The sequence below is a fragment of the Lepisosteus platostomus genome, chromosome 4, assembly GCF_059453375.1.
Source record: "Lepisosteus platostomus isolate fLepPlt1 chromosome 4, fLepPlt1.hap1, whole genome shotgun sequence".
Classification (NCBI taxonomy): domain Eukaryota; kingdom Metazoa; phylum Chordata; class Actinopteri; order Semionotiformes; family Lepisosteidae; genus Lepisosteus; species Lepisosteus platostomus.
In genome coordinates, this window is record NC_142614.1 from 4,713,337 (window position 1) to 4,730,469 (window position 17,133).

Below are 17,133 nucleotides of genomic sequence, written 5' to 3' on the forward strand. Positions count from 1 at the left end.
ACTAAAACCCTCCATAATCCTTTCAGTATTTAATTAATGGGTGTTGTTATTCCTAGGAAAGCTTCATTTCTTCTGGTGAAGAGCTCCAGCAGTTCTACATTTCTTCTTTTCTTATAGAGGGGCCTTCAGCTGCAGAGCTTTCTTCAAATTTCTCCTGGGTCAGACATCTCCTTACAAAAGAGCTCACAAAAGTTTTCTTCACTATTAAAAACTAGTCCCAAACTCAAAACATGAGTACTCTGTGGGTGACAAGGCCTTCTCCTTTAATGCCACAAAGCTCTGGAACTCTATCTCCAATGATATCAGAAAATCACCTTCTCTAAACTCCTTCAAATCCAGACTCAGAACCTTCTTCTTTAGAAGAGCCTTTACTAACTGGTTCTGGTCTTTACCATTCAGCTCCAACTGTATTCAGTACCCCCATCTACTGTCTGCTCTCATTGCGCATATCTTGTGTATTTTGTTGTTGTTGTTATTCTGTAAAGTGCTCTGAGAAGCCACCTTTAAAGGTGCTAAGTTGATTATAAAACATTTCTGCATAAAACTGAGCAAATGTAGACAACCTCCATCTATTTTCTGATTCTTAAAAGACTAGATGGCTAGTTCTTTTCACAGCTCAGAGTAAAACCAGGGGAAGACGTGCGATTTTGCCAGTTGAGATGTGTTGAAGTCAACCCACTTAAAAGGCTTCCTCTCCTCCGCACTCTCGGGTCTCTCCGAGAAGCGAGCAGATCAGCAAGCGTCAGTCCCAGATCGACCGGCTGTACGTCTCGCTCAAAGACCTGGTGGAGGAGCGCAAGTCCAGGCTGGAGCAGCAGTACTGGCTGTACCAGCTGAACCGAGAGGTGGACGAGCTGGAGCAGTGGATCGCCGAACGGGAAGTGGTGGCCGGGTCCCCGGAGCTTGGGCAGGATTTTGAGCACGTCTCGGTGAGGAAGAGACCTGGGGCAGCAGTGGGGAAGGCAGCTGGGGGACATGGGAGTTTGCATGAACGATGGTGCAGCGTTGGGCAGTCCTTGGATTGGACCACTCTAGATTCTTTGCAACAGAGGGCCTGAAGACTAAGAATTGCTTACAATCCCTGGAAACATCAAAAGGCACACGTGCCTATAAAAGTTCACTTTTTTACAAAACTTTTGTTTTAATATCCCAAAATGTATATTTTATAAAAATTCACAGATACGTGTCATTTGCAAGGGTTGACCTGCCCTAGATCCAGAGAGTCAAAGGATTAGATCCTGTGTTAAATTTATTCAATCCCCTAACAAACTCAGTCAATGGGATAAATAAAATGGTTTATATTTGTTCCAGGTATTAAGAAACAGCTAAATCACGCAGATTTGAAGATCTCTAAAACATCTACAGCTTTATAGGAATCAAGGAAATTTGTAATCTCTTCACATTGTTTATTTCAAAGTGATGTTGCGCACAGCACTACAAGACATGAATATCTTTAGTCATAAATAGTGATGACTGGTAACGTATATGAAGGTTTCCTAATTTTCCTTAGATGTCAGAAGTAATCGAGGAGTTGCTTAGCTTGTAACACATTGAAAATTGAAAATTCTTCTTTACATAAAGTTTAGCAGGTGTCTGGAATTATTTTTGAATGATTGATTGTTGGAGCTGACAAACAAGAAATGTCAGGATACAAGGATCAGTTAGTTTCCAATCTACAAGTAGGATGATCCAAACGGCCTCATCACATTTGTAAATTGTTTGTGTGATACCTGAACAGGAACATAGAATGATGAAAATGTGGTTCGGCCGAGGACTGTATTCTATACAGTACTAATGCGCATTATGATCAAGCATGTGAAACAACAGCTGGAATGTAATTAACGTTACAGATGGTGCTCAGCTAAATAGCAGGCGTTATAAAAAGGAAGGTGATGGGAGCCATTTTTATTAATGAATGTATCATCACCTACTGGTCTGTAGGGACATTACTTCTCTCCGATTTAGTTATTTAATGGGGTTTTTGAAGGCCACCATGCATTCATCCAGAAATAAAGAGACCTCCTTAATAAAAGCACACACTGAATGCAACCTCAAATAAATGGTACCACTGGGGTTCTGGAGCAGAAGATCTATTATCAGTGCCCCGCTGTGCAGCTATAAACCACTCAACTGACAAAGGGCTCTGCTGACCTAGGAGAACCGTAAGGTTTTACTGTGGCAGTATCACACAGAAGCACTGAGCCACGACCCCCCATGAGACATCCCTGAGAGAGGGGTAAGAGAGATGGGGAGCAGTCTGAATAAAATCTTTTTTTTTCTTTTTATTTGAATGAAAATGAAGAACAAGTAGTGGAAGAGCGGATTAACATTCTGGCTTATTAACGAGGGTTCACTGATGCATGAAGCGATCTACTGGGAAACAGGCTGGCACTGGACAATGAAGGCAGCACCCCCCCCTGTATAGACACCTCCTAGACGGGTGTCGGGAGATTTAGAGAGGATTAACCAGATTTTGCATTTTAATTTTGAAGAAGCCATTTAGATTTAGTCTTTGGGTGAACTCTGAAGGCAAAAGCAGCCACTTGGTTTTAGGACTCATTGATACAAATTACGACAGATAGAGAGACCTCCCAGTTCCTGGCCCACTACTAGGGCCCATAATACATAAGCATATAATACACAAACACATCCAATCTAGAAGATGAGAGGCCGTTGATGGTCTTTGATGAAAACAAACATAAAATCTACTGCAGTCCCTCATTTGCTCACAGTAAAATACCAGACAAAAACTTAACATCTCATTATTGTTAACTTTGTGAATGCATGGTAAAAGCTCCAGTCCCCCTCTGCTCCCACTTTTCGCTTAGATCCTGCAGGAGAAGTTCACAGAGTTTGCCTCGGAGACGGGCAACCTGGGGCAGGAGCGCGTGACGGCCGTCAACCAGATGGTGGACGAGCTGATCGACTACGGCCACGCGGACGCGGCCACCATCGCCGAGTGGAAGGACGGCGTGAACGAGGCCTGGGCGGACCTCCTGGAGCTCATGGAGACGCGGGCACAGATGCTGGCTGCCTCACACCAGCTGCACAAGTTCTTTGCCGATTGCCGTGAGGTACACCGTGCCACCACCTTCTTCTTTAGTTTTGTTTCCGCTTTCAGAACTCTGCCGGAAGAACGGGCAGCCTTTTCACGCAGATAATGTAAGTGACAGCGTCGTCACAAAAGGGGACAGACACTAAAACAGCACAATTCCACTGTATATGGTGGAGCCCATTTTAATGTGGCCAGGCTCTATAAACCTCTATGTAGGCATATATAGGCCTTCGACCATACATTAGAATCAGCCCCATCTCAAAGGCAGTTCAACTGCAGTTGTCAACACTCGTGCTGTGAGACACTAAACGAAGACCGATCCTATTGAACTGTAGGTGCTGGCACAGATTGAGGACAAGCAGAAGAGGCTTCCTGAGGTGCGGGCACGACAGGGGGGCACTGCCAACACCAGCACCCTCCAGAGACTCATGCACAACTTTGAACATGACATCCAGCTGCTCGTCACTCAGGTGAGGACACAGAGGCAGCATTTAAGTCATCTCTGCCAGAGGTTTTTTATTCTTTTATCTAGGATGAACACTTAAATCATGTCCAATTCCTGTTTTTTTTAACCAAATTCCCAATCCAGACCAGTCCCACCCCTTGTATATATCAACATGATGACCTACACAGGAAAGTACCACTGTTTCACAAAGGAGTAGACTTGTGCTTGTTATCTGATCATGAAGGCGTCGGATCATTCTTGATCATGCTGGATCATTTCATTGAGCAGTGAATGAAACTTAACCCGGTCACGATTCAATGAAGCCGTAACTGGAAAGCCAGTTCTGTGGATTGAGAGAGAATGACAGAGGTGTGGCAGTCTAGTTATCAGTGACAACATTAGCTCAGCTCTTTGCGATCTGGGCTCTGTGAAAAACTCGGTCGTCGTTCTGGAGGCTGTGTATGTATTTTACCCCACGTATCTCTGCGTTGTCAGCCCCGGAGCTGTAAAAGCAAGCCCAGTTGATGCGCAGTCCTCACATGTTCTTGCCTGTGGAGCAGGTGAGACAGCTGCAGGAGAGCGCGGCGCAGCTCCGCACGGTATACGCTGGGGAGAAGGCCGAGGCCATCGCGGGGAAGGAGCAGGAAGTGATGCTGGCCTGGAAGGAGCTGCTGACCTCCTGCGAGGAATGCCGGGTGCAGATCACCACAGCGACGGACAAACTGCGCTTCTTCGGCATGGTGCGGGACTTGGTCACGTGGATGGATAGCATCATCTGCCAGATAGGGACCAAGGAGAAGCCAAGGTAGGCTAATCAAGGGGACCTATGGGCGGACTAGTATTTAAAAGCCGCAAAGCAAGAATCCAGCAGGATTTTGCGTTTGAACTTCTGTACATTCAATTGCTTTCATCAGCCACTAAAGCTAGGTCAATGCTTTTTATCAGCAGCTCAGAAAATGTATTTTTGCTCATATGTGAGCTAGAATTTAATATGTTGATTATGTAATATCAAATATTGACTCTTTACATAAGAATCTGGCCCAAAACCTTACATTGTAGTTCTTGGGAGACAGGTTTAGAATTCTGCGTGATTTTCATGGGAGATTTAGTGCTATAAAACCTTTTTCACCTGTACAATACAGTACAGATTTCCAAGTCATGCTCCTTATACCCTGCAAAGGTAACCCTGGACTGCCAGTGCATCTGCAGGTTTTGATGAACTAATTGAACTAATTGTTGGAGAACCTCAAATGCCTTTTCTGGTTCTTAACATGTCGCTAATGCTGTTAGAGACAGTCTTTGAGGACTAGAGCTGGGAAACCAGCTTCTCAGTAATCCCTGCATGAGGGCAGAGGGCGATGAAATGAGGAGGTGGATCTCTGGCCGTTTCAGGGATGTCTCCTCCGTGGAGGTGATGATGAACTACCACCAGAGCCTGAAGAGTGAGATCGAAGCGCGCAGCAGGAGCATGATGCAGTGCGTGGAAATGGGCAAGACGCTCCTGGCAGGCAGGAATCCGGCCGCAGAGGAGGTGATAGCCATCTTTCCCCTGCCGTTGACAACCGGTCTCCCCTAAATCCCACCACTTGCCCCTGGCGACACACAGTGCCATACACTGGGCATGCTGAAGCATGAATAGCAAACTGAAAAACAAACAGGGAAGGGAGCTGTAAGACGAGGGGTTAACAGTGCTCTTAAGAAAGATTAACTAGTGAACATGGTAATAAACCATTTGGCTATTTTTTAATTTTCCCTCAGCAATCGTGGACTTTACTCTACATAAAGGACTTTTTAATCATTTGAACGTAGACGTCACTTGAAAATAACTCCTTTACCAGGAGGACCCACTTATCTGGCAACAGCAGAGCGTTTTACTGAGGCACCTTGAGAGAAATTCCTTTTATCAAAGGCACAAGAATAACAATCCATGTGGGGGTTGAACCCATGATCCTACAACCCTAACCTCTACTCGACACTGCTGCCAGACATAAAATTCGATTTTTTTTTAAACAAAAACAAGTCATTCATACCCAGTAATCCTTTGCACCTTGCCTGAAAATCAAGGCCGCATGGAGGTATCTCACAGCTCTGACATCTAGGTGAGATTCAGGACAGGGACAATGTTTACATTCCCCCGGCATGTGTGTGGGTTTTCTCCAACTGCTGCTCCAGAAACATGCTGGAAGGTTAACTGGTTGCCACTCTAAATTGTCTATTGTGAGAGGAAGGAAGCTGGGCAGTAATCTAGCCTGTCAGGAGTGACTCAGATTCCCAGTACACATTCCTGCAATACAATCACTAAGAACAGGCTACTGGCTCTCTCTGTTTATATAAGATGTTCTAGTGACTAAGAAATAAGGTAGAGATCTGCAATTGAGTAGTTTTTGTATTGATATGGGACAGCTACTGTATATCGTGACCAGGCAAATCTGTAACCTGAGGCTAAGTGTCACCTCTGTCTTTTTCAGATCAAGGAAAAGTTGGATAAGCTCATCTCAAAGCAGAAGGAGCTCTCTGAGAAATGGGATAAGCACTGGGAAACGTTGCAGCACAGTGAGTACGCCCTCTTGCTCTTGGGTGGAATGTTTCAAAGGTTTGGACATTTTAGAAACAACTGATCTGTCACCCAAACAAGGCAGCGGGTACGACCTTTTGATACAACTGGCAGCAACGTCCCAAGGGTCACAGCGATTTTGTGTGTCAATGGTACAGCTAAAACCTCTAGCGTGCCTCTCCAGGCTTGACTTTTCCTGATTAGAATTTTATTGTGCTTGTCTTATTATCACGGTGTGCCGCAGGCTCACTTCTAGAAGACTGGAACCTTGATTTTTTTAATGCACAAAACCCTTTCTGAGGACGTGCGTGTTGCTCCGCAGTGCTGGAGGTGCACCAGTTTGCCCAGGAGGCCGTGGTGGCGGAGGCCTGGCTTACCGCCCAGGAGCCCTTCATCAGCAGCCAGGAGCTGGGCAGCAGCGTGGACGAGGTGGAGCAGCTCATCCGCCGGCACGAGGCCTTCCGGAAGGCCGCCGCCACCTGGGAGGAGCGCTTCAGCTCTCTACGCAGGCTCACCACGGTACGGGCTGTGAGACCCCTCTCCCGGGGGGCGCGTCTCTGTGGTTTCGCTTTAATTCAGCTTCTTCTTGCTCTGAATCTGTCACTTCAAAAGGTCCCACTTTGCTCTGTCCACTTTAATTGCATAATAAGATCTAAACGATGATCCTCGGTTGCATTGGCGTTGGCATCCATTATGAAGCACTCTCTAGTGGGGGCTGTGCTGCTCAAACACACACACTTGTGTTAGAGAAGATTTATTGGAGCTAGAGATTGGACTTCTTTATGTGCTGGAGCAGTAATCTGGAAAAGTCATACATTCACACAATCACCAGGGGTCACGATGCAGCTGTGCGAGTCAAAATCTTTGGATGATTTTCTGGGCCATTCAAAACAAGGATTACTGCATGCTGCTGATGTCCTTATTCTTTTCCTCAGGTAGAGAAGCTAAAAGCAGAACAGGGCAAGCTGCCTCCAACGCCTCTGTTGGGACGCAAGGTGTTCCTAGATCCCCAGGAAACCTCCCCTGCTCGGAGCGCTAGCTCATCGCTGTTGCGTCACACCATCTACGAGCAGATCGAGCCAAGACTCGAGCGGCCACCGGAAGCCACTTCCTCCGTGGCCCGGAGGCTGGGCTCCACTGTCGCTTCCTACACACCGGTCATGAATGGGGTGAAGTATGGGACCAGCCTAGACCACCGCAGCGAACCTAAGGTAGCCTACGTCCGGCAAGAGTTGAAGCCCGAGAGACTGCGGCCCAAAATCGACAACCTCCATGACGGGCTGAGGCCCGCGTCGGAGGTCCGGCCGCAGGAGAAAGACAGGGAGACGCCAGGTCCAGCTGAGGTGACCCACGAGCCTGTGCTGGAGATCACCGACGCATCTCAGGTGCCACATGGGGAACCTCGGGTAAGCCGCTCGGACCCCCAGGTGGACCACTACTACAAACGGGAGAGGGAGCGCAAGCTGGACCGGCAGACCTCCAGTGAACAGGAGATCCAGGCCAGGCGAGACGAGCTTCCGTTGGAGATCCGCAGGGAGCGGTACGAGAGGCGGCTGGAGAGGCAAACTTCCAGCGAGCAGGAGGGCCAGGCGCACCAGGAGCGCAGACGGGACAGGCACAGGCTAGAGAGGCAGGAATCCAGTGAGCAGGAAACGACTCGGGAACATTCGGACAAGCGTTCGGGAGGGTGAGTTGAGAACCGGCACTGCAGCGACAGCCCGACTAGCTCATCGCGTAAGAGGACTGTCTGCATCCATTACGAGGAGCGGTTCATTACGTAATGACTCCCAGATGGAGAGGGCTCTGCCATGTTCCAAAAGGCAGCTTCGATATAGAAATGACGGTTATAACAAAACACTTGGTTCATAATGGAGAACAGTGAAACGTTTGTTTGTGGCTTGGTAGCAGTCATGCAGAAGGCTCTTTATATCATGGCTATGAGATGAGAGAATAGTGGGAAAAGTGGCTAATATCACTGTTTAAATGCTCAAACAGAATGGCCATTTAACGGGATACACACAGACAGAGTACTGAAAGAAATGTCTCAAAATAGCTCAGTCCATCACGACTGCTTTTAGTGTGGGCTCTACTTAGGTGCAGCCAACATGAAACTAACTCTGTGCTTCTGCCGCAAAGATCTGCCTTAAGACTGCCCTAGACCCGTGTGTTGATGGAAATGAATCTGTGCTTGCAGGGAGAAACGATCCACACTGGCGGATATTGTGGAGCAGCTACAGGAGAGGGAGGCTGCTCAGGCCCAGGTGAGCCCATGAGGGTTTATTACAGTATTCACTCTCGGGACCTGTATTTCAGGCCTTTCAGTGTGAGCAGTCATCTTGGGCAGTCTGAAAAAATTATTTTGGCTATTTCTCCTCTTTTAAAAAGGTGTCTCTACGAACTCTCTCATAGCGAAAAAGCAGACTTTAATCAACTGATACTACAAATAAGGAAAATAAAGAAGAAAACCTCCACTAAAAAGATTAAAGCGTTTAGGATGAGAGTGTGTTTGGCCTTTTGTTTTCTGAAGCAAAAAGTTCAGACACTGGGCCTGAACTGGGAATACTTCCTTCAGACTCAGTTTCATTACGAAACCAGAAACGAGAAAACATGCAGAAGACTACAAGTGTAAAAACGTTTATACTGTACACCCGGCTGCGTTAACGCTAACATGACCACTGGGGTCTGTTCTTCCGAGCACAGGCCCGTGAAAGGGAAGGACCTCCACGTCTGCCCAATGGCCTACCTGAACGGGCAACCAGGCCGGACCGGCCCCGAGCTCGAGACCGCCCCAAACCCCGCAGGAGACCCCGGCCCAAGGACCCCAACGCACCCCCAGGAGAGGCCCGGAGGTCCCGCTCCGCCCCAGCACAGAGCGGCTCGGCGCCTGCCGTCCCCCAGCCTCCCTCCCACACTGCCCAGCACGAGGGCTTCCTCTTCCGCAAGCACGATGTGGAAAGCCAGAAGAAAAACTCCAACAGGTCTGGGGCGCGGGAAATCGCCACTGTGGCGAAAGGTTTGATCACTGGAGTGTCAGCAGCAAGAACAGCTGCTGCAATTTGCATTCAGCATTTTACAGCTAGCCGGCCACACTAACATATCCACTCTTGGAAATGATGAAGTGGTCTGAAGTCTCAACACCATGTTTGCCAGTATGAAGTCGTGCTTATTTTCCAGTGTGTAAAAAGGGCAGTATTTGCAGTAACGGATTACGGCTTCTTCTGTGACCGCAGGTCCTGGGTGAACCTGTTCTGCGTGTTGTCCAAGGGGGAGATCGGATTCTATAAGGACGCCAAGAACACCACGACACCTTACAACAGCGAGCCCTTGCTCAGTCTGAGCAGCTGCACCTGCGATGTCACCAACGGCTACAAGAAGAAGAAAAACGTGTTCAAACTCAAGTAAGGCACCAGACTCGCCCTAAACCTCACCCCAAACCTCACCCCTCTGCTTAAATAGCGCTAAACTGCAGACTTAAGAAAATGTTGCTTCAGGCAGCAGAGTTTTCTTGTGAATTTTGAGCAGAGAAGGCCCAAAGTCATTTTCTCTGAAAGCAGATATCAAGCAAAAAGCAAGCCATTCTTTTGTGGTTTTCTGCTTTTGATTGGTGACAAGTGATGAGAAACCTTCTTGATGCAAACATTCAAAAGAAATGAGTAGACGCTAGAAAAACACTATTTTCCCATTTTTAATTATACACAGCCTCAGGCCTTCATGAAAACCATATTAACATACATCTGTAAACTACAGTATGGCTTATTACCATCTTGTCAGTGTAGGCTGTGGAATTCAGGGAAACAAAAGCATTAGAATAGTTATTTGATATGGCCAGCAGCCATAAAACTAAGGCTGCTGCTGGAAGAGATGTTAGTGGGGCCAGCAGGGGGCGTTACCCTGCGGTCCATGTGGGTCCTAATGCCCCAGTATAGTGACAGGGACACTATAATGTAAACAGGCGCCGTCCTTCAGATGAGACGTAAAAAACCGAGGTCAATAAGAATCCCAGGGTGTTTCTCGAAAAGATTAGGGGTGTAACCCTGGTGTCCTAGCCAAATTTCCCATTGGCCGTTACCAATCATGGCCTCCTAATAATCCCCATCTATGAATTGGCTTCAGTACTCTGCTCTCCTCCCCACTGGTGAGCGTTCTGGCGCACTATGGCTGCCATCGCATCATCCAGGTGGGGCTCCACATTGGTGGTGGTGGAGGGGAGTCCCCATTACCTGTAAAGCGCTTTGAGTGGAGTGTCCAGAAAAGCGCTATATAAGCGTAAGCAATTAGTATTATTAATTAGAAATTATTTGCCTCAAGTAAAGGGCTTCACACAAGAATCAAGGAGAGAGCTTAATTTCCACTTTTATTTCCCCTTAGAACGAAAGATGGGAGTGAATATCTCTTCCGTGCTAAGGATGAGGTAAGATATTCATTTAAGACATTTCCTGTCCCGTGGTGTGACGCCCTGTGCATCGTTATTCCTGTTGTGCGGTCTTTACGAAGCTCCTAAATTTAATCCCGTCCTGGGCCATCCCAGCTTCTACATTCTGTGACAACCCTTTGCTTCTGTTCATCGGTAAAGTGAACTTCACTGCTACATGCAATTAACCAATTAAATATCGGTTAAGTGATTCAGATACTAACAGGGGTGAATCCCCGTATTGGCTGCTCCAGTTTATGGCAAGACGTCTTAGACAGGATTATAGGGACTGCTTTGTGTTTCTGTCCTGCAGGAGGACCTGAAAAACTGGACCACCAACATCACAAAGAGCATCGACGAGCACGAGGAGATCGCCAGATGGGGGCAGACCCAGCCTACTACCTCTTCCACGGACGAAGGAACGAGGAGGGACGGAGACAAAGGAGGAAAAGCGGACAAGGCAGACAAGTCGGAAATATCAGAAAAGACGGAGAAGGCGGAAAAGGCGGACAGACGCTCCAGTGTCTCGGGGAAGAAGAAATGAGAGGGAGGTCACCTGCGGGGGCGGGGGAGGGGGGAGGGGTGACGGGCGTGGGGACGAACTTGCGGTGATGCTCAGATCCCCTCCCCCCCTACCTGAATCGAAATCAAAAGCAAAAAAAAAAAAAAAAAAGGCGACCGGGAGCACGTATAGCCGTCTGCATCCCCACCTGTCCCCATGTCTCCGGGAACAAGAGGCCAGAGTCGCAGAGTCGCAGAGCGAGCCCCGGCACCAGCTCTCTTCAACACCCTCTGCTTCGGGTGGCCCGAGTCCGAGTCGAAGCGGGACAGCCTGGTGGTACACTCGTACACTCCTCTGGCTAGGAAAGTACAAAATCAAGGTTGTCGCCCCAGTAGCTATCAAGAACGTTAGTTTTCCCTTAAATCTATCTATCCGCCTAATCTTGTAGTCCCAAGTAAGTTAGAATCAAATAAGGTAAGCTATTGGAAGCTTGGCAAGCGTTTTTCCTTCTTGCTCTTCCTTTCCTTCATTTTTCCTCTCGCCGTCATCTTCCTTCGTGTCGAATTGGACCCGCAAGCGCAGGCCTGTCGACACGTGCAGGTGCTGCTCCCTCCCGCGGAGAGTTCCTCCTCCCCAAAGCCCGAGACACGCCGCCCTGAGCCGCGTCGGGAGTGCTCTAGGTCCAGGAAGGCCTCACCGGAGAATCGAGGACCTCTGCCTGACGACGGAGGAGAGCTGGAAACGGAAAGCTCAGTGTGGCCCAGGTGGCAAACAGCCCCACCAAACGGCCTGATCGAGTCGAACACCCTTCCCATGATTGTAATCTTTCTTATCCTTAACACTGGTTCCCTAGTGAAAAACAAAAAAAGCCTTTATGCAGATTCCAGCATGACACACGCTACCCCCAATCGAGCCTTTTTAAAAAAAAGCCATAAGTCTTCCATTTTCAGCTTGGCCAGTTTGTTGCATTTGAACAGTGGCCTATTGCTTCCTTGCACAAAGAAAGGTTATGTTTTGGCACAGGAAACCCATCTTGCAACAGGAAGGGGCAACGCCAAAAGCAGTCAAGCCTGCTTTATTCCATCATCGCAGTCATTACCAAATCAGGGTCTAAAAGAACTTCAGTTATGAGAAGAGTACTGTACGCTGGGCCAACCACCATCAAACACGTCAGGGGGTGAGAATCACACTAGCAAAGCACAGTCTGGAATACTGCTTTCTTAAGTCTTTCTAAACTGGTTGGTATTGCCCTGTTTTTGCACACTGGGGTGGGGTGGGAGACATATCAACATCTTTCTTAAGAGAGCGTGTTGGATGTTTCTTGTTTTTACAACAGGAAGAGGTGAGTGCTCTTTCGACATGCTTATATCCACACGGAGATACGGCGTGGACAAGCGTATGGCCATTCAAAGGGTGAACCTTTGCAGAGCTGTAATGAAAGCAACAAATTGTCAGCCTCTTATCGACTTCAGCTGATGAAGGATTGGTTCTGCATTGCCCTTCCTAGACTCGTAGTTTTATTGACTACTTGGTTTGTAGTGTTGCTGGTGCATTCAAAGCAAATGATGAAAACTACCATAAAGTCTACTTGTAGTTCAGCATTTAGTGGTTAGTGCCACACCTAGCTGTATGGCAATATGTATACAATGCAAATATATTGTGACAAAATCCAGACACTGAATATTTCTACAAGGAGTGTAGAATTTAAATACTTCTGAGGGAGGGGTTTTCATAATGAATATAACTCGTCTTAAGCAGCTTTTTTTCTGCTTTGTTTCTTCTCAGTACATACCGGGGTGCATTACCATATACCACAAGCAAAACAATGCACGTCCAACACAAACGCTTTTTGGGGGGTAAAAATCGAATTGCCACACGTTTGAGAATCGCGAGGCATACAGCACGAAGGACATGCACAGCAGGTACCTGGATCGGTGTTGTATTCAGAGAAGTACAGAATGCCTACAGCTGGGGAGCTAGCGGAGTATTTCCAGCACGGTGAAGAGCAGAAAGGGTAGTCTGATAGGAATATACAGCTCATATCATATCTCGTGTGTTACTGGTATGCTTCTAGCGTACAGCGTCCTGTAGTCTTTTTTTTTTTTCCGGATGCAAGTGTTAGGCCTTGCATTTTCTTTCACACAAGTCAGCTTCATATGACTTAAGTGGGCACCATGAATACATTAAGTAAAACTTAGAATATCTTTTTTTTTTAAATGCCCATCAATTTTTAAATCTCTCCTCCTTTATGTCAACAATTCAGTAGATTTTTCTATCTGTAGTAGTTAACAAGTTCTGCTACCAAAATCATTCGGAAAGAACCCGAAGGGGAATTTCATTGCTTTACATAACATTGGGCCCTGTACCCCATGGAGTCTCAAAGATGCACAATCTTTGATGCCTCGACTTCAGTCTTCTGAAATGGAGCCAGCGGCAGGGCGTGACTGTGGCTCTGCAGGCGTTGTGCTGGCAACTGGACCATGTCTGCAATGCAATTTTAAAACGGGCGACTCTTTGGAATTACATGGAAGAGAGCTGAGCAGACACAAGGTCCATCTTTCTCACACGGTTGATTTTATCCTTTGTGTTTCTTTTTTAATGAAAAAGTCAGACAAGCTCTAAAAGTCACATTCTTCAAAAAGCAAGAAACGTCTTACTGTACTCAAGGTTTGGTCTTTTATTTAAAGACGTGTATTTCTGCTTGGAAATGATAATTATCTTGTTAATTTCCTTGTTCATATTGTTATTGGTACAAAGAACTACAAAATGTTTTTCCGCAGTATTCTCTTAAAGCTGTTATGCAGTAGAACTTCTTTAGTCCTATAAGATTGATGATAAAGAAGCTATGGACACAATGATAGTGATGGTATGACTAGAAAATTTATGCAATTTTTCCTTTGCACTAAAAAGCGCTACCCCATTGCACAGTGCTAATGTCTGCAAGGCAATGGTGATGCAGGGTCAGTCCAAAAAAAGGCTCCTCTTTTTTTCTTGGTCAAATCTGTCTGCCCTGTCCGTCAGAGACGAATTGGGCTCTGCATGTTTCATTAAAAGGAATTTGGCAATTTGACAGCAATTGACCAAGGACTCATTCTATTTGGTCAGATGCAAATACAATGAGTATAAATACTTGCTTTTTATTTACATGTGCCATAAGCTCAATGTTTACATTTAGTGTGAAATTGAACTTATTTTCTAACCAGTGTTTAAAATAAATAAAACCCTAAAGTTTTTTTTTCTCCTCTACAAGCAACTGAACTGTTTTCTCCCCTTTAATATCCCAGTCAGAAACAAGCAACTAAAATGTATGGAGATTGTGCAGTAGTTACTCATTTCACTCATATGACTGTTTGTCTAGCTACTGTAATGTTCACATTAACAATTCATTGGTGTTACAACAGAATGCCTTCGATTGTTTTAAGCTTGCCATGAAAGAGTACTCTCCCAATTGAAAGAATTGAAAGATTCTCATTAGAGAGGTTTGTAGCTCTACTGTACATATTCCTTTATTCGGCATGGAATTCCATATGATTCTGGTCTGTTTTAACAAGCAGTTTTTTAAGTAAAAAATTCTAAAAAAGCTTTAAAAAAAAAGGCTTTCCTCGAGATCTGGGGCAAATTGTCCATTTTAATGGCTTTTATTTGGACTAAGAGGGCTAAGCCAAAGCATAGAGCTGTGGTTGTGTTCCTTAAGCTGCTGCACCCTGAGAAGTGGCCGTGTCCCGAGGCTTCGGGCAGCTCTCTCTGGGGTTTCCACAGCTGGGAGAATGGAAGGCAGAGCCCGGGCAGTCCATGGGTGCTCACTAATAAGGCACTCACACAGAACCCCGTCTGCTGTCCACACAGGGCTCCAAGCAGAACGTCAGACGTCTCGCTTTTTGTTGGAGATGGTGGCCTTGTGTTGTATGTGGCTCTTCCAGTACATCCCCACCCTCCTCAACATCTACATTTTATAGCTGAAAAAATCATCTCTAATTACAGTAGATAATGAAATGAAAGCACAATTTTATAACATGTAGATTGAAATCTGGTGGAGTTTCTACAAGACATTAGTCTAGATACTTCCGTTTATGCTTAGATGTTATTACTCTTACGTTTTTTAAATACGGGAATTATCCTTACGTGTGGCATGCCTTTTAGAGTTTTTTTTGCTTTTAAAAGGAATTTTCATATAGAGCACGACCTCGCCTGCCCTCACAGTTAGTGCCATGGACTTTCAGAGTAACCTCTACAATTCATTTTTTAAAAATAATAATTTCTGTTAAAGATAAGCTTGTGCTTCGGTTCCCAGCTTTGAAAACGAGCCAGTTGCTTTGAGTTACTCTTGACAGAAAACCAAGAACAATATTAGAACATTGTCTTCTTGCAACAGCCTTCATCATTTGATGAAGCTGAACAGACTGAACTGTCCTTCTTCAGGCTGTTACCAATTTGTTTTTAATAGCCAGTCTTAATTGCAATTGTCTTAAAAAAAAATACATCCTTGTCTTTGAATTTCTGCAAGGACTAACTGAACCCTGCACCACCATTCCTGTGTAAGCAACCTACTTGATTTTGTGCAAAGCTCCACAAGCTTAAAAACCTGTATAAAAATGTATTTGCTTCGGATGCATTCTGTAAAGAAGAAATCCTTCCTTTTCTGCTGTAAAACATTTTAAAAATAAAACATTTGACTTCTAACAAATCTGAGGGTCAGAAACCAGGGTGGGGGGGGAGAGGAGTGTGTGTGGGGAATGAGTATGTGTAAAACAGAAGAAAAAAAAGGTTGCATGAATTAGTATTAAATCCCTACTCCTGAGTCGCTGTGCATGTTTTTAAAATGCGTTTTATTGCCCTGATGATACAATCATTGTACAGTAGTGAGTTGGGGTGACATGTAAGCCAATGGATGTAATTAATGAGCAATGTATAAAATAGATCAGACCTTACACTCAGTCATTGCCTCTGTACAGTTATCTCTGTGAATTGATAAATACAAGTTGTGATATATCAACAAGCCTCTTCAGTCGTTCATTTTCTAGACTAACGGGGGCGATGTGCAAGCCTCCGGTGGGAGAGAACAAACAGGAGCCGTTTCTTTTTGGTGAAGCTGACGATTCCACACTGGGCCCCCCACAGTTTGGAAAAGCAGAGGTTAACAACCAGGGCTCAGAGCAGCTGCCCCTTCGCAAGCAAGAGAAGGAGAGGAGGATGGAGGACCGAGGGGGTTGAAACCAGTCCTACACCCCCCCAGCAGCGTTAGAGAGCAGGGTGGCTGCCCCCAGTAACACACTGCATGCCGACGAATGGTTACCAGCACACGGCTAGCCTGTCTCAAACCCCGGTCCATGACAACAAAGGGTGTTAAAGTGATCGGCCAATTATAGCTCAGAAATAGGCCTCTGCCACAGGCGTAGTACAATAGCTAGTGAAACAGCCCAGGCTCAAGCCAGCACCCCTGAAATCTCTTTTCACCAGTCAGTGAGAGAGGAGCAGAAGACCACCATCCGTTCCAAGATACCACCACTGGCGGAGAACAGGCAAGTTCGTTCTTCTTTTCAGAGCACAAAATGGGCATTTTGGGAAAACCGTACACTTTTCATTATCGCAATCACACACTTCTTACAGCTTCCCCGTTATGCAATTTGCAAAACCATTTGCCCCCCCCCTCCTCCGGGACCGCCCCATCGATACGCACACCCTTCCGCGTCGGTTTGCGGGAGTTTCACGATCACAGCCTTCAGTTTCAGGGAGGGAGACAGCACTACCGACCTTTTCAAGTTTCGTTTCGTCCAGTGGAAACGTCTTCGCCGGTTTTTTTTATACACCACCAGCGTCTTGAATTCTTCCTCCAGGATAAAGGACTGGGGATTTTCGTCCTATGGGCTGTTGGTTCATATCCAGAGACGAGCGACCCCTGTGATATTCAGACGCGCACACACACAGTGGGGCTCTTTCCTTAAATAGACAGGCTGCCGTTGTGGGGGCGAGGTCATCTCCCTCTAGTGGCTAGAGGCGGCACTGCACCTCTAGCTCTTCCCGCCTAACTGAAGCAGACCACTTTAAATACTGCAAAGGAACAAGTAATACTGTAGGTTTATTCCCTGCTGAAAAGAGAAGAAAGAAAACACAACGTTTCGGTCGTGTTTCGGTGACACCTGAAGAAGGCTCCACGGCTGAAACGTCG

General features: G+C 46.3%; 1 protein-coding gene across 5 annotated transcripts in view; it reads left to right on the top strand.

The window, feature by feature from the left end:
• Positions 1-15,963, top strand: part of sptbn4b (spectrin, beta, non-erythrocytic 4b) — a 68,135-nt gene extending 52,172 nt beyond the window's left edge. For all 5 annotated transcript variants that reach the window (XM_088627665.1, XM_088627664.1, XM_088627663.1 and 2 more), the window contains 13 exons: positions 725-929; positions 2,829-3,074; positions 3,391-3,525; positions 4,061-4,305; positions 4,893-5,031; positions 5,969-6,053; positions 6,377-6,573; positions 6,990-7,741; positions 8,249-8,315; positions 8,755-9,032; positions 9,285-9,452; positions 10,423-10,465; positions 10,779-15,963. In XM_088627665.1, coding sequence (XP_088483791.1) covers positions 725-929; positions 2,829-3,074; positions 3,391-3,525; positions 4,061-4,305; positions 4,893-5,031; positions 5,969-6,053; positions 6,377-6,573; positions 6,990-7,741; positions 8,249-8,315; positions 8,755-9,032; positions 9,285-9,452; positions 10,423-10,465; positions 10,779-11,009 — 2,791 coding nt within the window. In that variant the 3' untranslated portion in view covers positions 11,010-15,963. The remainder of the gene's footprint in view (positions 1-724; positions 930-2,828; positions 3,075-3,390; positions 3,526-4,060; positions 4,306-4,892; positions 5,032-5,968; positions 6,054-6,376; positions 6,574-6,989; positions 7,742-8,248; positions 8,316-8,754; positions 9,033-9,284; positions 9,453-10,422; positions 10,466-10,778) is intronic.
• Positions 15,964-17,133: the final 1,170 nt, after the last annotated feature.